The sequence below is a fragment of the Podarcis melisellensis genome, assembly GCF_964234715.1.
Source record: "Podarcis melisellensis genome assembly, chromosome: 5".
Lineage (NCBI taxonomy): Eukaryota > Metazoa > Chordata > Lepidosauria > Squamata > Lacertidae > Podarcis > Podarcis melisellensis.
The window spans coordinates 35,616,460-35,644,273 of record NC_138537.1 but is presented as its reverse complement, the minus strand read 5'-3'; the positions used below and the strand labels follow the sequence as shown (position 1 = coordinate 35,644,273).

Sequence of the window (27,814 nt, the reverse complement as noted above, 5' to 3'; positions counted from 1 at the left end):
CAGTAGCACCCTCTCCCCACAGACCCTTTCCCAGCATTTTTGGGTGATTCTGTGCTTGGAGATGCTTGGCTACCCTCAAGCAACAGCAGCACCTCACCTGGTGTGTTCCTCACTGGCTTGACTGAAAAGGCCAGATCACTAGGCATCCACCACCATTGCGCCACTCAGAGCATAGAATCATAGAGTTGGAAGAGACCACAAGGGCCATCGAGTCCAACCCCATGCCAAGCAGGAAACACCATCAGAGCACTCCTGACATATGGTTGTCAAGCCTCTGCTTAAGGACCTCCAAAGAAGGAGACTCCACCACACTCCTTGGCAGCAAATTCCACTGTCGAACAGCTCTTACTGTCAGGAAGTTCTTCCTAATGTTTAGGTGGAATCTTCTTTCTTGTAGTTTGGATCCATTGCTCCGTGTCCGCTTCTCTGGAGCAGAAAGCATAGGTGAGCAAACAAGAGGATGAGGTGGCCGCTCATTGAGTGAGCAGCTTGCACCTGTGCTTTCTCTTTGGGCACCATAGTTGTGGGGATTGGACCCAGCAGGTGAAACCCTCTCTACAGCAGTTTGTTGTGAAAGAGGGCAAATGAGTGGCAAGGGCCCCTTCACTGAGTGAGAGAAACAATGAGTGATTAGAGAACATGGCAGCTGTTCCTTGCATCCACCACTCATTCACCTGTTTTTATGAGGGGGGGGGGGGAATGCAAGCAGCAACTGTTCTGTGCCCCCTTCCCCCTGAGTCTTAGGTGGGAGCAGGTGGGTAGAAAGTAGTGGTGCTTTTGCTGTACTCAGCAGTGAACAGGACCACAGTGACTTTGCAGCAGCTTGTCAGGGTCTGCGTTGTTGGGGCCTCCTGGGCTTGGCTTGTGAGGCTACAGGTAACTGGGGCACCATCTGCCGCCTTGCCCTCCTTGTGTGAGCTTCTGCACCTATTGGCAAACTCCAGACCCCACAAGAAACAAAACTGCCCTGTAAAGGACAAACTGTAACTTTATGTAGGCTGCTTGCTGATCTTAGGTTTATATGGGCACCTTTCCAGAGATTATTGCAAGTTGCTCAACTGGAGCCAGGAATTTTGAATCACTCATAACACACATGCCTGTAGAATTCATGAAAACCTCACTCTTCTCCTCTCTCCCTTTCTGTGTTCACCGCACCAGTAACTTTGAGGTTGGCTTTGCCTGCAGTTCTTTGGTTGTCTTTCAGTACACTGGTGCCTTCCCAGTGAGACTGGTTCCCTGGGTTGGTAGGTAGGCCTGGGAGGGTAGGGCAGGCTTTAATTACAATTACCTTGTTTCTTAGCACATGTAAGAAACAGTGAAGTAATGGCCATGAATAAAAGCAAGGCCCAAGGAAACAGGAGCGGGGGGGGAGGTTTCAGAAGCTGTATTCTACTCTGCAGTTGCATGGGAATGAGGGCGGTTGACTCACAGAGCAGGTCTTAATCACTCAAAATTGGTTCATGTGCAAAGGTGGCGTTGAAGTCTGCCATATAGAAGAAGAAGCCTTGCTGTGCTTTTGAAGTTCTCGGGCTGGGTGTTGTCTAGCAAGGGTGTGTGTATGTGGTAATAAAGCGTTAGTGTCACCATGAAAGAGTTGGATGCTGGGAAGACGTCTTGACCCTGATCTTGCACAGTCTGGCATGTGTTTGTGGCTGTCCGAGACTTGGAAATGCTTTGATGTCAACAGACTAATCACACCGTTGAAGGGATATTTAGGCTTTTGCAGAATTGGTGAGTCTCAGCCACCATGGATTTGATCTGGGGATGGGAACTTGTCTAGTTTGGCCTCCTGTTTTTTGTATGCATGTTCTCCTACCCCACTGCTTTTTAATTATGGAACTAATGCTAGGGTTTTCCAAAAACCATATTGAACCAGTGGGATATGTCTGAGATTTAGCGTCTGCTGGAGATATCCTAAGGATTTATGGTAGAGAATATTGAGTCTTTTGTTTCATGCCATGTGCCTTATAAAAATGCTTGTTACTCATTATTTCAATATATTTAGAGTTATTCAAAGCCTTCCTATCTAAATCTCATAAATTTTTCAAGCCAAACTAATTTTGAAAGTGTAAGTTCCAAATAGATATAGATTAGCAATTGTTTTGAATCTATTTTATACACACCTAACTCTTCTTTTAACAAAGCCAGCTACTTTAAATCCAATCAGTGGGATCATTCTTCTGTAGATGTCTTCGAATTTAGGGGTACGCATGCATAGTAAATGCTCACAGTGAATTTATTTCTGTCTGAAGGAGTTATTTAAAAAACCTAAACAGCTGCTCATTATCATAAATGAAAAAGTGTATCTTTCTCTGTTTTAAACTCTTTCTATGGGTGATGTTATTCAGAATTCTATATTCTGGGTAACTTTTACTAAACGGATTAAATGGAAGATCATTTTTCTGCTGTAGAATTAACTGGTGCCAAACTTAATGCTGTATTCCACTAGAAATGTGTGGCTAATCTGTTTGCCACAAATGTGGGTCTGTGTGGTGTTGCTTTTGTTTGGCCTAGCTGCTGTATCTTTACAGTTACCTCCTGTGTTAAATTATGGTTTTACAAGTGTGATTTTGCTATTCTTGCTCAGCCCAGGTTTAGTATGGCTTATATCACAAATTATGTCGGCTGTGGAGCGGAGTACCTCTGTGTCCGTGGCGTGTGGTTTAGAACGAAACCCCGGGTCAAAAACTGTTGGCTAATCCGGCAGGCTACTGCAGATCAGGAGATGGCATCCTGTCAGGGCCTTGCTGGTGCTGACAGACAACTTTTATGAGCCAGTCAACAAATAACAAAACCCAGGCAAGCCAGTATAGAACTTGGCCTTGCCGAGGTTTTAAGCTTCTAGCTGCAGCAGACAAATGGGGATTGCTATCCTTGCTCATTTCTGTAGCACTCTTTAGCATACAAGGATGCTTTTCAATTCTTTTTCTCAGAGGGTTGCTAGCCCTTTAAGATTATCCTTTCCCCTCCCCCTCCCAAGCTGTGAATGGTCTCTGGTACAGGCAGTGCTGAGGTGGCATTTGTGAAAATTACACTTGGCTCTGTGCTGACACTGATACGCTGCAGGACCCTTCTGAAGGTTTTCTCCCTCTAAATAACAGGCGGCTTGGGAGATAGGCATACACTCTTTCAGGTGTAAAAATGTATTAATTTTAAAATGGGCTTTCTTGGGGCGGGGATGTTAACCAGAGTCTTAAGAAATACTCTCTCTCCCTTCAGGTTAGTACATAAAATAAAAACAGGCTGTTACAGTTTTTACATTTTTTTATACCACAAAACAAAATTCCTTGCTCCTACCATTCATTCCAATGTGACTGTTCATTCCATATTAATGTTTATGTTGTAAACATATGTTGCAATAAAAATAACCTCCTTATTTCCATTAATAATTACTTGTAGATGGGTCATTGAATATGATTGGCCCTTAACAGAACAAACTCGGTTTTTCATTGTGTCCTGCATGTTATCTCCTAGTTTTTGTGAATGAATGAATAAGTTGCATGAAGCATTTTCTTTGTCATTAGAACTGTAACCCAACTGCATTGTGAAAGAATTCACATTTACAGTGGTGCCTCGCAAGACGAAATTAATCCGTTCCGTGAGGCTCTTCGTATAGCGGTTTTTTCGTCTTGCGAAGCAAGCCCATTGACAGCTTAGCGGATTAGCGCTACAGCTGTCAAGCGGCTTCCAGCGATCAGCTGTTAAGCGGCTTATCAGTGGAACAGCTGATAAGCGGCTTAGCGGCTTAAGAAAAGGGCGAAAAAAGCGAAAAAAACCCGCGGGGGGATGCAAGATTTTTTTCGTCTTGCAAAGCAACCCCATAGGGGAATTCGTTTTGCGAAGCGCCTCCAAAACGGAAAACCCTTTCGTCTAGCGGGTTTTTCGTCTTGCGAGGCGTTCGTCTTGCGGGGCACCACTGTACCTTGGGGTAAGCTGTACTAAAGTAGATTTCCTTCTGAGAAGACAAATAGACATTCACTGTTTATTTGGTGTGTGGTTTTTTTAAGATCGGCCCTCCCACCCTGCATGGGAACTGGTCCAAACTGCCAACCATACTACTTCATGAGGGATTGGTTACTAAAATGACCAGTTATTTCTTACTAATCACCATTGTTTCGCATAACTTAGCCTTTTTACCCTCGTAGACCCTGATAAGCTTTTTCATTTTGTGACAGAGCAGGCATCCCCCAAACTCGGCCCTCCAGATGTTTTCGGACTACAACTCCCATCATCCCTGACCACTGGTCCTGTTAGCTAGGGATGATGGGAGTTGTAGTCCCAAAACATCTGGAGGGCTGAGTTTGGTGATAGGGTTTCATGACAGGAAACTGAAAGTCTTAGGACCTATAACTTTGGGCTGTGGAAACTTATGTGACATGGAGCCCTGGTTAATCCCATGAGGGCAGAATAGTTAGCAAGCCAAACCTTGGAAAAAGTAGACAGGGCAGCTATTTCATTAACATGGCAAAAAGCCTGCAGCCCAATCCTGAGCATCCATAAGCACTATTAGCCCTTTGATGAGATGGATATTGAGTTCGGATCTAGCTATGTTGTCATTTTTTTATTAGCAGGCGTGCATATAAAGTCATGGGGTGGTGTATTGGGAATACTAGGTTTGGGGGAAGTAAGGATGCAGTATACAGTCATACCTTGGTTATTGAACGGCTTAGTTGCTAGACAAATTGGCTCCCGAACGCTGCAAACCTGGAAGTAAGTGTTCCAGTTTGCGAACGTTTTTCGAAAGCTGAACTTCCGATATGGCTTCCACTTGAGTGCAGGAAACTCCTGCAGCCAGTCGGAAGCTGTGCCTTGGTTTGCGAATGGTTTTGGGAGTCGAACTGACTCCTGGAACGGATTAAGTTCGCTAACCAAGGTACGCCTTTACAGGAGATGGTGATCGACAAAAAACGGAGCTGTTGCTTTTTAGGATGGAGGTAGATGCTTTTTTCTGCAAGATCATGTACTTTGCAGTTGAAGCACTGGTGTTGTCTTGCCTAGCTATGAATCCTTTCTTTACTATAATAAATAAACATTGGAAACCTAATAGATGGAACGGCCATACCTGTGTTCTTGCACAAGGGGGCAGACATGATTTCTGGCTCTACTTGCTTTTTTATCTATCTCTATCTCTATCTATCTATCTATCATCTATCATCTATCTATCTCTATATCTATATGACTTAAAAGTGAAGGTTTGTTTGTTTATTACATATCTATGCCACCTTTTTCCTTCTAAGGAGCTCAAGGTGGTGTACATGGTTCTTCTCCCCATTTCATTCTCACAACAACCTTGTGGGGTAGGTTAGGCTAAGGGATGGTGAATGGCCCAAGGTCACCCAGTGAGCTTCATGGCTTAGTGGAAATTCAAACCCTGGTCTCCCAGGTCATAGTCCAACACTCTAACTACCACAGCACAACTCCATAACACTTAATCCAAAGACAAGTCCAAGTTTGATCACATAAGGCTTTTAAAACCTCTGGCTCTTTTCACTGCTGCTTCCTCTTTAAAAAGCTTAAACTTTGATACATTCGAGGAATGACCAGAGAAATGTGTTAAGCATGCTCGGGTCTTTTCAGTTTGTGGAGAACAAATAGTTGGTGATTTGGAATGTTTGTTCTGTTTGACCTTGCTGTAATCAACAGGACTTCGAAGTGTAGTGTTTCAGCCCTTTTTGTTCTGCATTTAATTATATATAATGGCTTCTATTAACAAAATGCTAACCATTTAAATTAAAATAGATTAAATTGCCACATGATTTGCTGTTGCTGTCTGAAAACGCCGATCTTGTTGAAAATTAAATTATAGCTAGACATGTAGGGTGCATGCATACTTTGTGTTTTGCACAGAAACCATTTCCACGGAATTAACAGGAGTTTGCTGCTTGCTCAATATGTGTTTTTTTAAAAAAAATAATAATTATGTGGCTTATTCGTTATTTTCCCCTCCCCCAATAACATTGGTCCAAACATGTGTGCAGATCTACTTTTTTCAGTTTCCTTTATGAAGCATTTGCAGTTTGCTACCCAGAGCTGAATTCTTTTATGCTTCCCTTTGTTCTGCTGTAGTCTTGCTCTTCAACTTGCTGCCAGTGATGAATGCTCCAAATTCACTGTCCTCTTTCACCTTTCATCTCTCTGGTTTGATATCCATCCTTATCCCCATATCCATCACCAGTTTCCTTTGCCTCTGGGAGTCTCCTCCTGTTTGTGTCAGAGGAGGGAAGGTCATACACAAATCTTCCTTTTTGCTGCAAATGAGACAAGGGATGCAATCCACCAATATGTTGCCCAGCATAAACCCATTGAAATGCAAGAGCGCTGCTGCCTGTTCATTTCTTTGGGACTTATACAGGAGAATTTTATGGTGGATTCACCACTGGATAACCTAACTTTCTTTCTGCAAGCGTACTCTTAATTCTTCCTGCTGACCATTCTTTGAGCAAAGTGGATAATTATTCCTGTAGTCTAGTTCTTTGGCTAAAATGGAAAATACGTGAGCTTGGTACTGTTGCTTGTTAGGTCTCTGTAACCTTAGGAGTCTGCCTCTCCACCTGCTGACATCTCAGCTTTTGATTCGTGAAGCATTTCTCTTTCAGCTGGCTGATTTTAAAAATCCTCCTCCCATATGTTTTGGTAGCTCTCTCTCTCTCCGTGAAATAGTACAAGACTTTGGGTGGGGGGGATCCTTGCAGTTCTTTATTATAAATGGGGCATGTTTAATTTATTTTTTTTATTACAAAATTTTAAAAGTTTGACTTTTAATTGCAAAGAGAAGTTAGAGAGTAGGGTGTGTATAAACAGGATTAGAAATAACAAATGCATGGGTATGAAATGTTAGGATTTATTTATTTTGCTGTTTGTAACCATTTCTAGTGGCTAGCACTGGCAGTATCCAGGCCTTTGGGTTGCAAAGAAATTGTGGGAGCAAAGACTTGTTGTATAGGAGCAGGGTGTCCTTCTATAAATGAATAAATAAACAGGTGAGGCACATACTGAAAAAGTAACATGATAATGTTGCAAAAGTAGCGCTAGATGGCTGTCTCAGTTAAGTAATACTATCTATTATTTACTTATTTTGCTATGCCACCTGAGAATTTCGAAGTGAAGAGTTATTTGATCTCCAGTATTGGAAATGTACCTGTCTCAGGGGACAGGATAAAATACATAAGGTTATATCCAACATTAGTCAAACTCAGAGTAGATTGCTTGAAATGGATGGACTTAAGTGACTTAAATAACTTAATTTCAATATATCTGCTCTGAGTATGACTAACAGATGTCACACAGTCAAAGAATTTACTCCCTCCCCTTTAAAAAAAGATATATTAAAAGGACACTGCTGTTTTTAAAGTAAATTTGAATAATGTTAAAAGTTTTTTCTTGTAATGGCTTAAATGGTATTATGATCCCCTATCAATTATATTGAACCAAAGGCTGCTTTTACATTGGTACCTCGGGTTAAGAACTTAATTCGTTCTGGAGGTCCATTCTTAATCTGAAACTGTTCTTAAGCTAATTGGGCCTCCCGCTGCCACCACCGTGCAATTTCTGTTCTCAACCTGAAGCAAAGTTCTTAACCCAAGGTACTATTTCTGGGTTAGCACAGTCTGTAACCTGAAGCGTCTGTAACCCAAGGTACCACTGTATATGTATAAAAATTGTTGGGGAGGAGTGAGTCACAAGTCATGTGTTTTCTGCAACCACAGACTAGCAAGGAGGTAGGATATGCTGAACTGTTTGTCACTTGGTTTATGCATGGAAGCCTCTATGGTTGATATTTGTACTCCTGTTTTAAGTCTTCCAACTATTTGAACTTTGCAGTGTGCTTCATTTATCTTCATTTTACTAAGCAAATAAAATGGATCAGCTGTGTACAATTATTTTCCATATATTAAATATTTCCCACTCTTCTTTAAATATACCTTCTTCTTGCAAGTTCTGCATATTCTAACATCATAAGTGTCCAGTCCTCTGTACAAGGGACTTCGCTCACTTTCCATTTTTGGGCTAACAGAACACGGGCCACTGTTGTTGCATTCATAAACTCTTCTGGCTTGTTTATTGTTTCCCATTCTGATAAAAAAATATACATTTTAGACAGAAGTTTATCCTTACTTTGTAAAAGTTCTTTTTCAAATTGTGAGCTTTGGTCCAAAAAAACATTTTTTGGGTCTACCTTAAACATACCATATATTTGGTGGTATTGTACCCAATCTGTTACTTGGCTTCTTAAGTTCTCCATAGGTTTCAGTCTGGGTTCGCCCCCTGCAAAGTCCAACAATTCCCTGTAAGTCGCCCATTGTCTATCCATATTAACTCTCTTAATTGTAATTGCTTCAATGTGGGGTGTTTTTTTTCCTAGCAGATTTTTATATTTCTCCCAGACTCTGTACAAAGTCTTCCTGAGAATGTGGTTCATACCGAAGACATACCTGCCTGATGAAGTTTAAGTCTTGGCCTTCCAAGTCTAAAATATCTGCATTATCCAATACAGTCCATTCCTTTAAACAACACAAACAAGATGCCTCGTACAATTGCAAGTCTGGCAGAGCAAAGCACCTCTTCCTTTTGTATCTATCAAAATTTTATATTTAATTATTGGCTTTTCAGGATTGTATTCTTAGACTAAAAGTAAATTATTATTTGTGCATGTATATGCAGCTGTAATTCTACAGTGCTTGTTGCACATATACAAAAGTGTTTTGAATTATGCTCCTGGGCTCTGCTCAGTGTTAAACAAATGCCTTTCATTGTTTTTATAGGAGCCAGGAAACGTGAATTTCACAGTGAGAGACATTATTTTGGATGAATAATTGAAAAAGAACTTTCATTTCACCTTGCTTTAAATTAATCCATGCTGCAGCACTTTGCCTTTTTGCTTCTTTTTTTGGCAGTGCTTGCATACTTTTGAGATAAAATGTTTTCTTTGTTAAACGTTGATAAGCAGTTGATCGATGAAGTGATCCTAATCTTAAACAACAGCCATCTGCGTTTGGCAGTGTGCCACAGGGCATAACATAACTGAAGATAGCAATATTTTCACTAATTGTGGCTTAACATCCATTATGTTAATGCAGATTTATTAGTAGTATAATTAGAATACACACATGAGTTTGCATTGTATTTTCATTGTGGCCCCAGGATTTGAATAAACCGGCCAGCCATTAATAATGATCTAGGAAGATCCTGTGGAATCAGGCCAGTGGTCTATGTAGTCCAACATCCTGTTCTCACAGTGACCAACCAGATGGCTACAGGAAACTGGCAAACAGGATTCAAGCCCAAGAGCACACTCCCCACCCCTATGTTTTCCAGCAACTGGTGTTCAGAAGAAGCACTGCTGCCTCTGAATGTGCAGGCAGAGCTTAGCTATCATGGCTAATAGCCATTAATGATATTATTCTTCGACAGTTACAACCCGTGTAGCCAAGTTGCCCTCTTATTCCAAGAGCGCCATACTCTCTTTCTTAAAGATCACACATGAAATAGGTGATGACTTGCCCTCCAAAGCCAGATTGTATCGTAATTTCTTACTTTCATTGCTTTCCTCATAAGATGCTTGAGACAGACTTAGCAGTGTCCTATCGTAGGTTTCTTGTCTTTGTTTTAAAATAACTTTCTGTACTTCTGTCTTACGTAGACATGGAGGAAACAAGAAAATGGGTAAAGATGACTGGAATGGTCAGGCATTAGTCTAACATACATGAGTCTTTTATTCTTTATCTCAGTTCCCCCATGCATCTTGTACATATACCTGAAGGAGCGTCTCCACCTTCTGGCGGTTTTCTCACTGTTACAGCCACGTTACAGGGAACCAGGCAGAGGGGCTTCTCGGTAGTGGCACCCGCCCTGTGGAACCCCCTCCCACCAGATGTCAAAGAGAACAACAACTACCAGACTTTTAGAAGACATCTGAAGGCAGCCCTCTTTAGGGAAGCTTTTAATGTTTAATAGACTACTGTATTTTAATACTTTGTTGGAAGCTGCCCAGAGTGGCTGGGGAATAAATAAACGGGCAGGGTATAAATAAATTATTATTATTATTATTATTATTATTATTATTATTATTATTATTATTAATGGGAAGCAAGAACTGACATCAGAATTACCCCCAGCTGTTACAAAATTCTGGCATTGCCAAGTGATTTGCAGCTATTTCCCCTCCCATCCGTCTGTTGCCTTCCCTTGCCATTCTTCACCTTGCCCAATATTATTTTATTATATTCTGCTAAAGCAGTGCCTTGGTCTAATCTCCATAGCATACAGCAACGTTTCAGACCATTCCTCAAGTCACCTCAGGGTGCCAAGGCACACTGCTTGAAAACCAATGATTTTCTCCCCCCCCCCCCAATGTTGTAAGCCTCTTTGAGCATGCTTTGAACATGGTTTTATTCCATTTCATTGTTTTCATAAGTAACATTTTCTCAAGCCTCTGCCATTCAAATCTGTGCAGCTTCTGGGGGCATGATGAAACCAGCAGCTGTGCCACGAGGTTACATTCCTGTCAGGCAGGCACTAAATCAAGTTACAGCACCCAAACGGTCTCAACTTGAGCTCAGCCTTCCTGGAACAAAGTTAAGCCACTAAACCCATACCCAGCTAGCAGGAAGTTCTGAGCATAGGGTGTTGGGGGCCAGAAAAGGTGGCAGAGCCAGGAGAACGACTGCCTTGAGAATAGGGCCAGACCAAGGGGAGAACATACATAGTCAGACCTCTGTATGCTAGTGACAGTAAAAGTAAGGAGAGCACTGTACCACGGTTCCTGTTTTGCAGCTTGCTGAGCCTGTCAGTCATGATTAACCCTGGAGTCCTCCTAGTACCTTTTTCTTGAGAGCCAGTATAGGAGACCAGGGTTCCAATCCCTGCCTGGCTGTGATGCTCACCGGGTGCAACCTTGGGGTGGTTGCCGTCTTCTGTCAGCCTAACCTAAAACAGAGGTTGGCTGGCCGGCCATCTGCCAGGGATTCCTTAGCTACAATTCCTGCATTTCAAGGGGTTGGACTTGATGACCCTTGGTGTACATTACAATTCTATGGCTCCATGAAGCTCTAAAGAGTTTGATAAAATAGATGGGAAGCATAGTTAACATGAACTCCTTGACAATCTTCTTCCGTTAAGGGTTGTAGGACAGATTATTTGTTTTTGCAGTCTGAGCTGTGGCCACATGTGCCGGCAGATGTACTTTCTGTCCCACAATAGTGCAGATGCCACACTGGTTTTCTGTTAAGCCACCTTGTCTAAAGCAGTGACAGGCCTTGAATAGTGACATGAATATTCAGTGTTGGCTCATGCAGAGCACATGCTCTTCTAGTCTATCCCAGCTTGACCCTGGTGCAAGTAACACTGTGTTGTACCCCAGTTTTGTTCACAGTAAGTCAGTTGTCATGATTCAGTATATACATTCTTGATTACCATTTAAAATCTATCCACTTTTATTTACCAATACCAGGCCTAGATCTGTGTCATAGAGCCACCAAATTCCTGATGTTAGTGCCCTGTGTTAATGCTGTAAGCTTTCTGAGTGGCAAGCATGTTAGCCCTGCTAAAATATATGTATTTGTATTAAATTTTCAGCTCTCTTCCTTCTGGGTCATTTCCCAACAATTACAGTTTTAGGTTCCTATCCTTGTCCTTCATTTTCCTTCTGGAGCAGCGATCACATGCTTCTTAGGTGATTACAGCTGTGCATTTCAAATTTAGTTTTAAAAGCGAGGAAATACAAAGATGCTCCAGCCTCGTTCAAGCTGACTTTGCTGGGATTGCACTTGTTCCAAGAAATGTTCAAAGTAGATTATGGCCCTACCCATAAATGCTGACTGTCTCTGCTGCTGCTGCTGTTTTTCTAAGCTGGTTTGATCAGTTTTACCCAGTAGCACAGGTATTTGTAGTTAGACATCTAACTCCCACTGAACTCCTGTTGGGATGTTGGAAATATGTTGGTAACTTGTCTGTTTTCAAACAAAGATCTCTGGTCAAATTTGGAGCTCTTGCCTCATGTAGAGTTTTCAAAATGCCAGCCACATACACATGTGCACAAGTTGGGCATTGGTATGTGTGTGCGCGCACATGCACATATCAGAGCTTAGAGTTGCCAGGAGCTGATTTAATAAAACTCTTGTTATCCTATCTTCTGACTGATGTCCGTTTTCTTGGCAGGTTTTTAATCTGTTAGTTTCTCTGTGTGTCACCCAGTTGCAGATGCTTTTACAGCCATGAAACTTCAAATTCATATCTTACATCTGCTATTCATTTACTGTTTCTTAGCCTAAAATTACGTTGGGTAGTTTTGTGCTGGAGAATGGACAGGCAGTTAAGTCCATAGGAAATCTTAAATTATTGTTTGAAATTGATGAGATTATTTGGATGACGCAGAACACTTTGCTGTACTGTTGCACCCAAATGCTAGTACAATTTTTTATTTTTCTAGAAATAAAATACTAAGTGTTGCCGGTATAACTTTTGATTGTATAGATTCATTATGTTCAGCATTCAGATTATATGTGGATGAGTGGGTTAAGAATGTGCTGAAATGTGGATATGAACAGTGACGTTTCCTCCTTTTGTGTGTTGATTTTAAATTGTTTACTTGTCTGTTCTGTATTTTGCTTTTTGTGGGGAAGTACATTTGATGCAAGGCAGGTTGCAAATTCATTATTGAAAAATAATAATTTACACTTCGGATCCTGATTCAGGTTTACCTGAGTGGTTTCCAAACTCATGAAACTGTATTGTGATTTCAAGGAATTTTAGCACTCTTAGAGCAGAGTAACTACTGTTTCTTTCTTTCCCCAAAGCAGAAGCTGGCAGGCTGACAAACAGGCAGCTCACAGGACGGACTTTCTGGCTACTGACCATTTAGCTGGTAAGTTTACAGATCTATGTGGTTAAGTTTGTATGTCAGACTTCTGGCCCATGGTCCTATTGAACGCTAGGAGTTGTATTCAGTGTAGCGCTAAGAAAATTCAACCCGTGAAAGGAATTCTCTTTGCTCAATGGAACGTTCTCCACCTCTCCCCACCCCCTCCATGCAATATGGTTTCTCCTCAGATAGTATAAATATTTTGGCTTTTACCCATGCAATCTGTTCTGGCGGTCTCCCCCTACCCTTGTGAGCAGTTTGGGGGTGTTGCAGGGGGACGAGAGGGGGAAATCCTGTTGCACTAGCAAAGCTATTGAGTTCACTACCCCCTTTGTTTTTAGTAGTGCCCATTAATTATTCATAGATTTCACATGACTTAACTGAAATACTCCTGCAATTACCTGTAACAAAGAATGGTTCTTCAAGGTGTGCTTGCGCACATGCATGCTTGCACTTAAAGCTGGTATTTTAAAAGGAAACTATAGCCCACACAGTTGAATATGGTCCGTGCCCAATGCGGAATGAACTTCAGCTGCTGCTTTTAAGAATTATTGTTTTTAGTGTTCCAGTAAGAAGGAAAGGGAAAAAATAGTGTTTCTTGCTAAACCCTTACATTGAATATTCCCACCTCCTCCTAACAATAATACCCAAGTTAAAAGTAGAAAAAAGGATAAAACAATTAAGGGGAGAAATTCTGTGTAAATGCTTAAAATACCTAGATTAGCTCCGAAACAAGATAATTAAGGGGGACAGAAAAGAGGTTTACAATTGTGTAGATAAAGTGAAAAGAGATTATGTTCCCTTTCTCACAAATTGTTTCCTAATTCTTATAATTAAGAGGCAGCAGGGCTAAAAAGTAAGTACCTTTAACATGGCACACAATTAACTTGTTCTCTGGGACAGTTGAAGGCTAACTTTGTATAACTGCATTCAGAATAGTGCTAGAGAGTTTTGTACGTGCCCAATTAACCAAGATGGTTGGGGTTATATGTCCCCACCTCCAGGTATTCTTTACTTTCTGACAATCGCAAAGTGATTATTGGCTAGATTGCTCTTTCAAAGAAATCAGGTTGTTCTATTTATTCTAACGTATCTAGAATTGGCTGTTGCTATCAGACTGGCAAAGGAACTAAACCCTGCATGTGAAGTAATGTAGATGCACCTAAAGCCCTGATTTAGGTTCTGGTCATATTGAAGGTTCTGTGTATTAGGGGGGAGCATATAAGGCCAATGTTCGCTTCTCTGCCTTACAACATGTAAAAATACATGCTGCATTTGTGGCAGATGCAGCAAAGGCAGACTGATTTAGTCAACAATTTCCCAAGATAACATCTTTTCATTTTATATTTTGTAATGTTAAAAATGCAACCAACAGCTCCTCATTTTAGTGCAACTTACTGTCACTGACGTTTAAGGCTGCTTGAGGAGGCGGTGGGCATGTTACTGTTGCTTCCAGAAGGAGAAGTGCTTTTGCAGCAACCTTTCCCAGCCTCAAAGGAATAACTGGAAGTAATACCATGCAGCAGCGAAAGCAATGGATCAGTGTTTTTCCAGGCTGGCTGGGAAGAAAGGCACTGCTTACAGCCCTAGGAGAAATAGTTGGGGCTAGGAAGAGGTACTCAGCTAGGGACAGTTTCAGCTTGTGCCAGGCAAGTAGCCAGTCACGCCACTTCTACTTCCCCTCCCTATTTAAATGCATCCTGCTAGTAATTATTACGATGTTTCCCCTTTTGCGCTACCAGTGGCATACCCGGATTGTGCGTGGGTGGGAAATCGACCATGAGCTCCGTGGCAGTTTTGACCCAGGAGAGCTTTGCTGAACATCGCAGCGGCCTTGCTCAGCAGCAAGTGAAAGGTAAGACTGCAAGGCAAGGCTACTGGAAAATCCCTTTTTGATAACTTCTGCATGAAAGTGGCATATTCAGCTTCTACTACATACTCAAATATTACTTTGCTGGCAGTGTTCAAAACTCCCATTGTTCTAGGCACATTTTGTGACCGGGGATTTCTTTAAAGCACCCATTTTCTGAGCTTTGGGCGCAGTACTGCACCATAGATTTCAGGATAAAACTGCAGAGTGGAAGGAAAGGAGGACCTTTTTCTGTTTCCTCACTTCCAGCTACTCTCTGAAGACTGGATAAGAGACCCTCTTCAGAATATTAGGGGGGTGGGCAGGGGAAGGACTAGATCATGTGAAAAATGAACATAATATTTTAGCTACGGTTCATTCATTTTCAGCTTTGTATTCTTGTTATAAGAAAAGAGTGCCTAGAAATTCTGTTGTTGCGCCCAGAACCTAGCTTTAAGGTGCCATTTAGCTCCTAGCTTTCATATCTCAGTTTCTAACACATCTCAGTTTGCTGGGGACCCCAGCAAACATCTCAGTTTGCTGGGGAGCCACTAGCCTGAGGGCTGGATGTGGCCCTTGAGGCCTCCCTACCCAGCCCTCATCATCTGCTATTTTTCCTACTTCCCCTCTCTCCTTTAGAAAGCTTTTTTCAAGCCTAATTATGGCACAGAAGGGGATGGGGGTTACAGCTGTGAAGGGAAAAGTTAACATACCTCCAGAAATGCCCCTTGCACCATATTTAGGCTGGGGGAGCCTTCTAATAAGGCCTTTTCTAGTCTAATTATAGTGGGAGAACCTTCCCAGAGGGTTCAGCTGGGGTGTGAAAGCATTAAAACCTTTTACAAGGCGTGTGTGTTTGTGTAGATACTGTGTGTGTGGCCTCGCCCACTTATTCCTTGACCATACTCCTTTTGGTGATGGAGGGTTGGCCAAGCTACCATAGAGTTGGCCAAGTAGAATGCAGTCCTGGGGTCTTTGTTGCTTGAATGAGACAGTAAGTTTGATACTCGTGTGGTAAAGGGCTAACAACAAAATACAAGGGTAAGAGAGGCTCAGAATACAGTGGTTCCTCGGGTTACATACACTTCAGGTTACAGACTCCGCTAACCCAGAAATAGTACCTCGGGTTAAGAACTTTGCTTCAGGATGAGAACAGAAACTGTGCTCTGGCGGTGCGGCAGCAGCAGGAGGCCCCATTAGCTAAAGTGGTGCTTCAGGTCAAGAACAGTTTCAGGTTAAGAACGGACCTCCAGAACGAATTAAGTACTTAACCCGAGGTACCACTGTATGTGTTGTCCGACCTGCAGGTTCTTTCTCCTAGTTCTTTTCATTCTGTCAAGCTGTTCCTTAATGTGCACCCTGTCTCCATGTGGTGTATTTATATACACTTCATCGCATGGGTTAATGCTAGGTTAATCAGGAGAAGGGGGTGAGCTAAACGATCTTTTGGACTTTCTTAATCCTATTTTTCTATATTGGAAGCCTTATCACAACCACCAAAACGATTAAATATTTGTTCTTCTCTGTCCTTCATAGTGCTGTGTTGAGCAAGTTACAGTATATGGGCAGCAGCCAACACTGCTTAACTTTACCGTGTTTAATCATTCTTCCATACAATCCTGTTAGCTGCTCTTATCAAGAAAATAGTATCTAACTATTTTGTCACAAGGTAGTGTAAGTGATAGGCAGGTGTAAATTGAATAATGAATGGGGTTTAATAAGCGTGATCAGGTACCAGGTCAGTTTAGTTTGTCAAGGGACTCCCAAGTCGATGCATGAAGCCATGTGAAAATTGCCGAAATGAATTTTATAGATGGCCAAGGGCTCCTTGAAGTCAAGCAGCACCAATGGGTCAGCCTGCAAGCAAAATATGTCCTACCTCCCAAGTAAAACATTAACAAAAGAAGCAGAGGAAGATCAGTTAGCTGCTGGTCCTCCCTTTCTCAATAAGAAAATAATTTGCCAATTCAGCAAGTTGTTAAGAGGTCGGCTACACAACAGCCAGTGTCAATAAGTAGTTTGGAATTAACTCTCAGGCCGGGGTCATTCTGACACTAGAGGTGACTGAACTGATCATCCACTTGTTCTTCATGCCAAACCTGCATCCCATAATTCCATTGGCTGCAGTAAGAAAAAGGGTGGTGAGGGTCCAGGGCATGTGTGTTAAATGTCAAGATGAACTCTGATTTCCACAAAAGATAAAGGTTTCCTAATCGCTTGATAGACAGAAACAACCACTGGTGGTTTACCAAAGAGAAAGCTGCTTAATTTTGTTTGGTGGTTTCAATCATTTCTTTTAGAAGTTTTGGCCTTTGTTTTCTGCCGCTGAACTCGAGCGTGTTTGGAAATCAGCAGGGTGAGCACTATTTGTGTATGAAATCCTTCATTGTTTCTTTGCTTGCTCAACTCTAGTTGCAGCTTTAAATGCTGAAGAAGAAAATGACCCTCCAACTTACAAGGATGCCTTCCCTCCTCTCCCTGAGAAAGCAGCATGTTTGGAACCAGCCCAGGAACCTGCTGGTGCTTGGAGCAAAATCCGACCAATCAAGGCTTCTGTCATCACTCAGGTCAGTACAAAAGAGGATTTCCCTCCTCTTTTACCCAACACTTGGTTTTCTACTGTAAGCTTTGAAGACAAATGCTTTTCAGTAACCCTCCAGCATGTTGTTGCAGGCGAGAAAGTGTTGCAATAAAGATAACTAAGTGACCAGAGCTAGCTTAAAGACTATTTGGAGCAGGACGGCATTTGCTTGATCAATCAGTTTTTGGAGAATTCTGTCGGTGTAGTCTGAGGCATTCCCAGATATTGACCTTACTCAGTTAGTGACATCAGAGCCCTGAATGCTACATTAATCCTGTGCTAAACTAAAGGGGTGGTCAGGGTAGCTGACCTCCGAAAGTAGCCTCCACTCTAAAAGTTAAGTATCTTTTTGTGTTAAAATCTAAGGGTTCACTTAATCACATCATGGAGGGTTGTGCCCAGTATGTATTTATCAGTTGAGTGCTTAAGTGTCTTGTTACAGCAGAAGTGTCTCTGCTCATCTGCAAAAGGGGAGTAAATTTACCATTGTTCTAAGTTGAACAAAACTTCCTTTTACCTGAGCAGGTGTTCCATGTGCCGCTGGAAGAGAGGAAATACAAGGACATGAACCAGTTTGGGGAAGGGGAGCAGGCCAAAATCTGCTTGGACATCATGCAGAAGACGGGAGCTCACCTGGAGCTGTCTCTCGCAAAGGATCAGGGACTCTCGATCATGGTCTCTGGCAAGCTAGAAGCAGTGATGAAGGCTCGAAAGAAGATCGTAGCTCAGCTTCAGACACAGGTGAGCAACTTGGTTCTCTCCTCTTCCCACTGTGTGACCTTCCACAAGGCGTGGGTGCTCATAAAACCAAACATAGATTTTAGTAGGGCGGCTCACTTTTGCAGTGCATCTTAAGTGCATGGAAGGTCACTGGAGCTTCAAAAGCTAATTGCAGTTTAATTAACCATGGCTCCCCACATACTTTTCTAGCAGCCAATGTTAGGCAAGTAATCTCTCCAGAAGCCAGAACCTGGTGGTGGTTATAGATGGTGCATTCATGGGTGTTAACGAGGTACAATGGGATCAGTTTTTATGGTGAACAGTAGCACTGTGTACTCCTCAAAGTTTTTTCTTCCAAAAGCTCAGTGCTCCCTGAGGAGGGGGTGGGGAAATACATTGAAATTGGGATCTCTTCCCCACTGCTTTCTGTGGTAAAGCACTTGGCAACATTAGAGGAGAGATGTTACAGCTATCTTAAGAGAGGCAAGGCATGTGTGATGGGCAGAGCAGCATCCAACCCTCTTACTCCCTTGGCAAGAGAGAGAAAGTGGACTGAGTCCCCTACGTCGTTTTGTGGTGGGTGTTGCATCCCTAAAGGTGGCTAATGCCCATTGACCCTAAGCTGTTGGCTAATTATGTACCAAGGCAGAGGCTTGGACTTGATGGCCCAAAGAATTCTATTAGAATGGATTGTGTTTAGGAAAAGGTGGGATGTCAGTAAATATGTAGATGGGGTGATCATGAGGACATCTGTCAAAAGGTTTTGGTAGGTGTATGAAGTCCCTCAAAGGTAGCTGAGTAAACATAGCAGTTATAGTATAAAACGATGGATTGTCTTGTGAATTGGTAACTGTCTAAAACGGGTAGGGACCTAGAACTGGCTGGCTGAGGCCAGACCCTTATCTCCATACACACTGTGGGCCAAATTTTGACAGGTTGGCATGGTGACTCACTTGATATCACAGTGACATTAAGTGACCTATTTTTTGCCTGCCTGGTCTGAAATCCTGCTATGAAAATCATGGGCAGAGCTCTGTCTCCATCACCAGGAAAGAGAAAGTGGGTGCATGGGCAAGTACATATATTCTCAACTCTTCTGTAGCCTGTCTGCCAACCACCAGAATTTAGCTTGCAGTTGAGAACTTCTGTGTTTGGATAAATGAGAACCTTGAACTAACTCTCTGTATTTGTGACAGCATGACTTAAGTTTTCGAGTGACACTTGGTCAGGGCTTTAGAGCATCCTGATTTATCCCATAAGCCCCTCTGGCAATGGAAAACTCTTACTTGGGCATTATGCCCTCCACCAAGGGAAATATTAATATCCCGTTCTATCTAAAATTTAATAGGTTCAGAAAGGACACAGGAAATAGCTTGAGGGGTATGTTCAACATAATTATGCTTCATCTGTGATAACATTGGAGTCTAGAGATCATACAGTCAGGCTAGCCTGAGTGGTTGAGCTGGTTCTGAAGTGTTTCCAGTTCACACTGCAGCTGGGAGTCTTTTGTTCCAGTGAAGACTGAGAAATTTAAATGAAGATGGGAGTCTGCACGGCATTCGCCTACCCACATAACTTTACTGAATGAAATGCTATGTTAGGGAGGGAGAAGGCTAGGTTGAGTCTTAATAAAGCTGAGTGGACAGAATGTGTGCCTGGGAGAACTTGGCAGGGACTTTTATTTTTCTTAATTTGGGGAAGCAGTCAAACATATTTTTTTTAAAAAAAACAAATGTAGGTACCTCTAAGTGGTTTACCAGAAATATTGGAATGATCAATAATTAATAAGTAAAAGATTGTAATTTTTCAGCATCTATGTGTCTGGATAGGCTTGCCTAAAGAAAAAATGATTTAAGCAGGCACTAAAAAGAGCTCAGCAAACGTGCCTGCCTGATGCCAGTAGACAGAGAGCTTTTCTACCTGAAACCTCAAGTAGTACAGTTCATGCAAATATCTTTATTAGTTGATTCTGCTGGATAAACACCTCCTATCTCTGATAGTTGTATACAGTGGTGAACTTGGACATGCACAGTCCCCTGCCGCCGCTGCCTGCATATGGTGGGAGAAATTGCACTGCTGAAATTCTGTCCTCCATTATGGCACTCAGGGCAAAACAGCTCTGTTGGATTGGTCAACCCAACCTTTAGGGCCGGAATGGAGAAGTGTGTGTGTGTGTACACATACAGCCATTTTCTCTTGGGGATAAGTTGTCAGGTGCTAGTGGTGGGCAGACACACTCCCCCACACAGCAGTCTGCCGGGAGAGAAGCATATAGCTCTTGACAGAAGTCTCTATCCCTCAGTTGCCGAGGGTTTATTCCCCCTCCTTCCATTGCACCATCCATTTCAACTTCCTTCTCCTCCTCTCCCCTCACTTCTGCATGAAATTAGGCCGAGGGCTACAGGTTTTCTCATCCCTGCCTTAAGGTGACAGAGACACATCCGTGTCATGGAACTGGCCTGGAGCTTCATCCCGCATCTTGATGTCTGTTGTAGGCTTCAGCAACGGTGCCCATTCCCAAGGAGCATCATCGCTTTGTCATTGGCAAAAGTGGAGAGAAGTTGCAGGACCTTGAGCTCAAAACTGCCACTAAGATCCAGATCCCCCGCCCGGATGACCCCAGCAACCAGATCAAGATCACCGGCACCAAGGAAGGGATTGAGAAGGCGCGGCATGAGATCCTGCTGATCTCTGCTGAGCAGGTAAGCAGCATTCCCACCCTTACTGCTTCTGAGGAACATTGCTATTGTTATGCCTTTTCGGAGGGGAGTACTTTTAAGACAAGCTGTCTTACTCTTGGCCTCTGCAGAGCATTTACAATAACCAGAACAACTCCCAGATTGGGTAGTTTTATAAGCAACTTTATTGAGCAAATAAGACATTACAGGTACTGCTGTTTTGCTTTTCCAGGCGGTTAAAATATATGGCCCTAAACATGCACATCTGAAAAATAAGCTCCATTAACATCATTTGGACTTCTGGATAAACAGAGCAACAAGATGTTTTGTATACGAAGCTATGTAGGATTGGGCAGAGCAATCCAAATGTCTCTTTCATCAGCACAGTGATCAGGTCTGGATTGGGACAGATGCTGTCTGGTGATGCCTGTAAGACCAAACAGATGTGGCTCAGTCCCACACCCTCTCTGCCCTTGGAGCACCTTGTTCTGAGGCTTTGAACTGGTGGGGATGCTATCTGCAAAGGGGCATACAAGCATTGATGGTAGGCCAGATCAGCTGTGAGACCTGAGCAAGACTGCCTGAGCATCTTGCCTCCCACCCCACAGCTAGAGTGAGTAGCCAGGCAGCGGGTGCAATGGTGGCTCCCCAAAGCTTTAAGGGTGGATTGGATTCAGGTTGCAGCCCAAGACTCTATATGCTGCTCTCTAGTACCTGCCATGTATATGGAATGTGCAGGTCCAACCATGCTGAGAAGCAACCTGCATCCAAATAGTTGTGGGTTAAACTCTAGGTGGCGCCACCTTTTGATGACAACTCCAGGAAACGCACATATAACATACCCATGTTTCCCACAACAGTCATCAATATGTAGAGAGGCCCTAAGGCATGAGGCTGGTTAGACAATTGGAGGGTTTCTGGGAAACAGGTTACTCTTGAGTTGGGTTCTCTGGAATATGGAGATTATCCTTTACCTCCTAGGCTTTTTGGTTATTTCAGTTGCCTTGCATCTGCAATTTCAACTACTGCATATGCAATGCTGTCCACAGACTGTCCAAAACAAAACCAAGTCCCCTGTTCCATTCTCCATATATTTGGGGATTACGTGGTATGTTGAGAATAAACACTGATGCAGCAATCTCGGTGAACTGTGTCATATTATAGTCTTCCTGCACCCCACTCTTTTCCTTGTTCTTCTGGACTCTTGTTTTGAGTTCCCTCTGCCTTCAATGTCCTTCCTTTATCCCACACTCCACAGCACTTCTAATCCAGGCTCTGCTTTTAAGAAGCCGTATGTCTGCAGCCCGGTCAGGTTATCCAAGGTGCCACTTTTGGGGAAGGGAGGAATAATGTTTCAGGAAAAGTTGGAGGCATGTGAACATCAGTCTCAAGAGCTTCACACTAAGGAGTATAGGAATTTCAGTGAAATTCCTGTAGGCTTGACATCCTTTGGTAACATCTGCTTGGGACACTTCTTTCCTTGCAATATTAGGCTTTGCTGTGTAGGAAAAACAATAGAACGTGCACATATTGCTTTATTTCCCAGGATAAGCGTGCAGTTGAAAGGTTGGAGGTGGAGAAGGTATATCATCCTTTCATTGCTGGCCCTTTCAACAAGCTGGTCGGTGAGATCATGCAGGAGACAGGGACACGCATAAACATCCCACCTCCCAGCGTCAACAGAACGGAGATAGTCTTCACTGGAGAAAAGGAGCAGCTGGCCCAAGCAGTTGCTTGTGTTAAGAAGATCTACGAGGAGAAGGTAAGATTCTTCGTGGTCTCTGAGCAGTGCCACATTGCACAGACCAGCCCTGAGCTGTCTTTTTCCTCTGATTTGTGGGGTGCTCTTCCCTGTCTAGTTTTCCCTTCACCTCCACAAATGTGAATTGGGACAGACGTATAGTGTTCTCATTCTTTGCAGCTTGCGACAGATGCACACCAGGAGAGCACACTACCTACAGAATCATGAGACTTGCTCACTGGAACTTATGCACAAACACAGATTCACTGATGGCTTGATTAGCTAATCAAGATTATGTAGCTGTATTTAAAGTCGTAGCTGAAGCAAAACCACAGGAAGCCTTTATGGCGGACTGAACTGCTCACAGATGTGGTTGTTCTGTGTCTTTCCTATATAAAAAGACAAAGAAGATGGCTTGTGTTCTTAGCATATTTCATGGTTTGTTTGTTTGAAAATCCAGCCCTTCCTTTTAGAGCACACACAGACAAGTTTCCTTTTCTGGTCTGCCCCATTTCTAATCCTAGAGATTTCCTGGTGACTTCCCCAACGCACCCCCTTTGTTTTTCCCTAGTCCTTATAACTGATGCCCTAGCTTCTTTCTCCCTACAGAAGAAGAAGACTACCACCATTGCTGTGGAGGTGAAGAAGTCCCAGCATAAGTACGTCATCGGTCCCAAAGGGAACTCCCTGCAGGAGATCTTGGAGAAAACTGGAGTCTCAGTCGAGATACCACCCACAGACAGCAGCTCAGAGACTGTGATACTGCGTGGCGAACCTGAAAAGCTTGGGCAGGCACTGACTGAAGTCTATGCCAAGGTAACCAGGTTGCCACGCAGCTAGGCCTTTCTGGTAGTCAGTACATTTGTTAGGATTGCTAAATTGCTGGAATGCAGCATGGCTCAGAATACATGCAGATAGTGTGTTCAGTTACAGTCAACAATGGGGACAACATTTTTTGCTGCATGTGAGTGAAGCGGGTGGTGGCAGCGGGCATTAACTGGACACAGATTCCACACCCCTACCCCAGACACAGACAGACAGCCTTCACCCTTTCTCTGTGCAGGGATGGGGAGGTTCTGTCATGTGCTTACCCCCTGCTACACTAAGTTGTTTAGTGCTGGGAACAGGTGAGGAGAGCTCCTATTGGAGTGCCACTTAGCTATTCCTAGGGCTAATTCGCTGGGCGGGGTGGGGGTGAGCTTTGAATTCAGGTGCAGTGTGGGCTTCATGGTATTCGGGTGAGGCCCACAGTTGGGCCTTGGGCAATTGTTATGTGATAATAAACTTTCACAAATGCTGCATAAAAGTGCTAATAGATAGCTGTTATAATACAATAATATTCTTAAGCTGTTGTGTTTTGCTGAACGCTGCAACTTCTTGTCTGGTACCAGACAAGATCCTTCAGCTAAGGATACTGGATTGCGATGGGAACTAGAGTGATCCAGCATCTGAGTGGTTTGAGTTAATGCATATTGCTAATTGAATTTTAAATTTCTTCATAACAATACTGTCCTTTTTTAGGCCAACAGTTTCACAGTCTCCTCTGTTTCCGCCCCCTCTTGGCTTCACCGTTTCATCATTGGCAAGAAAGGGCAAAACCTGGCCAAAATCACCCAGCAAATGCCAAAGGTATGAGCACCTAGAAAGTGAATTCTCACCTATTGGTGTTGAAAGGCAGACTTGTAGTCTGAGGGACAAAGTCTGCAAAGAGTCTCATCTTGGTCTTCCTAGAAGGAATAGAGAAATTGAAACCTTGAAAGCCCTTGTGGCTTTTTACCACACTTTCGGGGCATTCTGAAACATGAGCCTGAGATTCCAAGTAACTTCTACACTTGTGAAATTGGGAGAAATTAAGTTGGCAGCAAGACAGAAAATGAGAAAGCCGATTCCACTTGTCACCATCTCCCATTTTAGATAGGATTAGCTTTTCAGAGACACTTGAATACACACACACACACACACACACACACACACACACAAATTCACCACAAATAGGGCCAAATAGCAGCTAAACACAGCCAGTGAAAAAATGTAGTGCTGCTAAAGATTTGCATATAATTTTCAACTAATGCCTAAGTTGTTTCCTGTAAATAACCTATTAATTAAATATTTGATGGGAAAATACAGTGTTGAAGCACCTTGTTCTGAACATTCACTAAAGAGCAGCTTTTAAAATTATACAGAATAAGAATATAAAAAACCCAGAAAGTTATAAAATACAGAGAAACAGAAGTGTACTGATGAAGGCCTTCCATACAGTTTCTAAAAAGACGATTAGAGCAAGATACATTGAAATTAAATATTGATATACATACTGGAAAAAGTGGAGCACGGTTTAGTCGAAGTATATTTTACTGAATCAACCATATTATTTTATTATGTGCAGATTTAAGCTGTGTGAATCATCATGGACATAAGAAATAAAGCCATACATCCCATATCACAAAAAATTGTTTTGCTTTGTCCTCTTCCAACTCCTAATTTGTATGTAAGCTTTTCTAAAAAGGCTATATCCCACACTTCATTATACCACAATAAAAGATTGGCACCTACTAGGTCTTTCTGGCTATAATGGCTCTGACCAGCTGTTAGTATGTGATACCATCTGTAAAAAGAGGGTAGCTCATGCCTAAGGTTTAGTCAAGTAGATGCTTGTTGAGTGAGGCTGGGGAGGAAATTCCACCAATGGAGCGCCACCTCAAAGAAAGCTTTGTTCTACTAGGCAACTGTCTCTCACCCAAAGCTTCAGTTGGCTAGAATAAGGCTTCAGCACATGGTTTTAACCATGAAGTAGTTCCCTAGATCCTACCCCTCCTTCCCATCTTTAGAAAACACAAGTTCAAGGGGTTTCTTGCAGCATCTTCGCTTGCAGGCAAAAGCCACATTGCCACATTCATTCCCCTGCCATTACATGGATCCCTCTTCAGTAGTTTCATGCTGATGCTGAATTTTCTCCCTTACTGGAAGGTTCACATAGAATTCACTGAAGGAGAAGATAGAATCACTCTGGAGGGACCCACTGAAGATGTCAACATGGCTCAAGAACAAATTGAGAACATGGTCAAGGATCTGGTGAGTTAAGAAGCCCTAGTTTGACTTTGTGTGGCCATCTTTTCAAAATGGAAGGTACAGATGCAAGCCATCACGAAAAACCATCAAGCCTCATATTGTGTCCTCCTACTTAGATTAAATATGCAACTTATATTCCATAGCAAAGCAAGTGCACTGAGTTCAGTGGAGTTGACATCTGGTATGTGTGCTTAGGACTGCAGTTCTGGAGACAAAAGGAGGCTGTTGATTTTTTTCAATGGAATGGCCATAAAGGGAACAAAGAGCTGTGTTAGAAACATAATCTGGGTCAAGTGATGGTGAAACTGCTGAGTGTCCCCAAGCTGTGTGCTCTTTGCTCAGGCTTGAGCTACTTTCCTCAACAGAACATCTGGATCTAATAGTGGCTAGTTATCTATTGTGTCATGGCTGATGTTGCTGTCCTGTTTCTGTTCTTTGTTCCTCGGCTAGAGGGGTATGTGTTTGCTCCAGATTCTGGCTAACTGTGGTGTGCTCTTTGCAGATTAACCGGATGGATTATACTGAAATCAATATTGACCATAAATTCCACAGACATCTCATTGGAAAGAGTGGAGCCAACAGTGAGTTAAACGCTTGTTCAGTGTCTCCCTGTGTGTGTAATATGCGTTGCTGTTGTCCCTGTTAGAGATAATCTACAATCTCATCTCTCTGGGTCTCTAGCTGTACTTCCGGGTCTCTAGGACTGAGGTGTTCTGGAGAACTAATAATGTGCTCTCTGCAAAAATGGGGAGGTCCTTCTTGAGAAACTTCCTTAGTTTGTTTCTGGTTAGAATAGATAACAGAAAATGGGGGGGGGGATCTTGGGGAAATAACCTCTGCATGCCTCATCCCACTCAATTCCTAATTATTCTAATGAACACAGTTCATATGGGAAGATATGTGTCTCTTTCTTAAAACATCGTGTTGACTAAGCATTGAAATCCCGCTCCCCCCTCTACTAGTTTGTCCTCTGTGAATAGGTCAGTGTCTCCTACAGCGCAAGTAATCCTTAAAGGAGAAAGCCTCTTGTTCTGAAACTCTGAAGCCTTGATTGCAGAGCATATGCAGTGGACGAGTGTTCTTAGCAGAATCTTTTTGATTTGCAGTCAACAGGATTAAGGATCAGTACAAAGTGTCTGTGCGGATCCCTCCAGACAATGAGAAGAGCAACCTCATCAGAATTGAAGGAGACCCTCAGGGAGTTCAAGAGGCCAAGAGAGAGCTGCTGGAACTTGCATCGCGTATGGTGAGCCATGGAGAACTGGACTGTGTCCAGGAGAGAAGTGTTAACTACTAGCGAGGCTTCCTGCCAAACTTTCCCACACACCAGGGAAGCGATTCTGTTTTATCTCTCTACCTGGGTGGTGCGTCATTGTGGTGACGTTTGTGGGTTTGTCAAACTTTGCAGCTTGACTGGTTGGTAGATCTGCCTGTTGTGCAAGTGTGAATGAAATACAGCATGTGTTTCAAACATGGGGACTTTTAATCATGGAGATTCCCGCCCCATTTTTCCTCCCCAGGAAAATGAACGCACAAAGGACCTGATCATTGACCAGAAATTCCATAGAACTATCATTGGGCAGAAGGGTGAACGGATTCGGGATACCCGGGATAAATTTCCAGAGGTAACAAAAGTCTTTGAAACACACACACGACAGAGAGACAGATTAAAATGTATTTTTATATTGACTCGATTACAGGCATCTCCCCGCTTGCACGTGATCAGCATGCATGTGACCGCTGACACTTGCACCATTTTCAGTGCCTAAAAGGTGTGGGGCGAGGCAGTCTTGCGCACGTCCTGCTGATGCATGCGGTGACCAGGAATGGAACCCCCATGCAATTCGGGGTTGCATAGTGCTCTTAAATGGGGCCCCTAGTGGCTTCCTATTCACACTCCGCAGCAACTCTAATGTCCTAGAACATTCACTTGGCCCCAATATTTCTTTATTTAAAATTTAAAAAGGCATCAGGTTGGCAGAATCATTGCCTATTTGGTACATCCTGTCTGTGTTTTTTTTCTCCCTCAAAATAGTTTCAACTGTTCATAGGAGGCTCCTTCTTTCATGCTTTTCTGACACATCCCTCTCCTCATAAATGTAAAACAGCCTTTCATTGAAGTCAAGACAACACTGTCTCTTTCAGCTTACATAGCGGGAAGGAGATAGCCAAAACTTTACGTTTGACTTTCTCCAGTAATGTTTTATTCTGGATTATTTTAATTGATGTTTTAATGTGCTGTAAACCGCTTTGAGATTTTTTTTCTTTAAAATATAAAGCGGTATAGAAATGAAATCAATAATATAATTTAGAAAAT

General features: G+C 42.8%; 1 protein-coding gene across 3 annotated transcripts in view; it reads left to right on the top strand.

Annotated features, from left to right (window-relative positions):
* HDLBP (high density lipoprotein binding protein) overlaps positions 1 to 27,814 on the top strand; it is a 56,049-nt gene that overhangs the window by 13,182 nt on the left and 15,053 nt on the right. For 2 of the 3 annotated variants that reach the window (XM_081910312.1, XM_081910313.1), the window contains exons 2-13: positions 12,798 to 12,862; positions 14,602 to 14,714; positions 17,121 to 17,275; positions 17,815 to 18,030; positions 20,505 to 20,711; positions 22,234 to 22,449; positions 23,038 to 23,244; positions 23,950 to 24,057; positions 25,396 to 25,500; positions 26,000 to 26,078; positions 26,604 to 26,743; positions 27,018 to 27,122. In XM_081910312.1, coding sequence (XP_081766438.1) covers positions 14,639 to 14,714; positions 17,121 to 17,275; positions 17,815 to 18,030; positions 20,505 to 20,711; positions 22,234 to 22,449; positions 23,038 to 23,244; positions 23,950 to 24,057; positions 25,396 to 25,500; positions 26,000 to 26,078; positions 26,604 to 26,743; positions 27,018 to 27,122 — 1,614 coding nt within the window. In that variant the 5' untranslated portion in view covers positions 12,798 to 12,862; positions 14,602 to 14,638. Of the gene's footprint in view, positions 1 to 12,794; positions 12,863 to 14,601; positions 14,715 to 17,120; positions 17,276 to 17,814; positions 18,031 to 20,504; positions 20,712 to 22,233; positions 22,450 to 23,037; positions 23,245 to 23,949; positions 24,058 to 25,395; positions 25,501 to 25,999; positions 26,079 to 26,603; positions 26,744 to 27,017; positions 27,123 to 27,814 lie in introns of all 3 variants that reach the window. The other variant, XM_081910314.1, reaches the window with a different exon arrangement.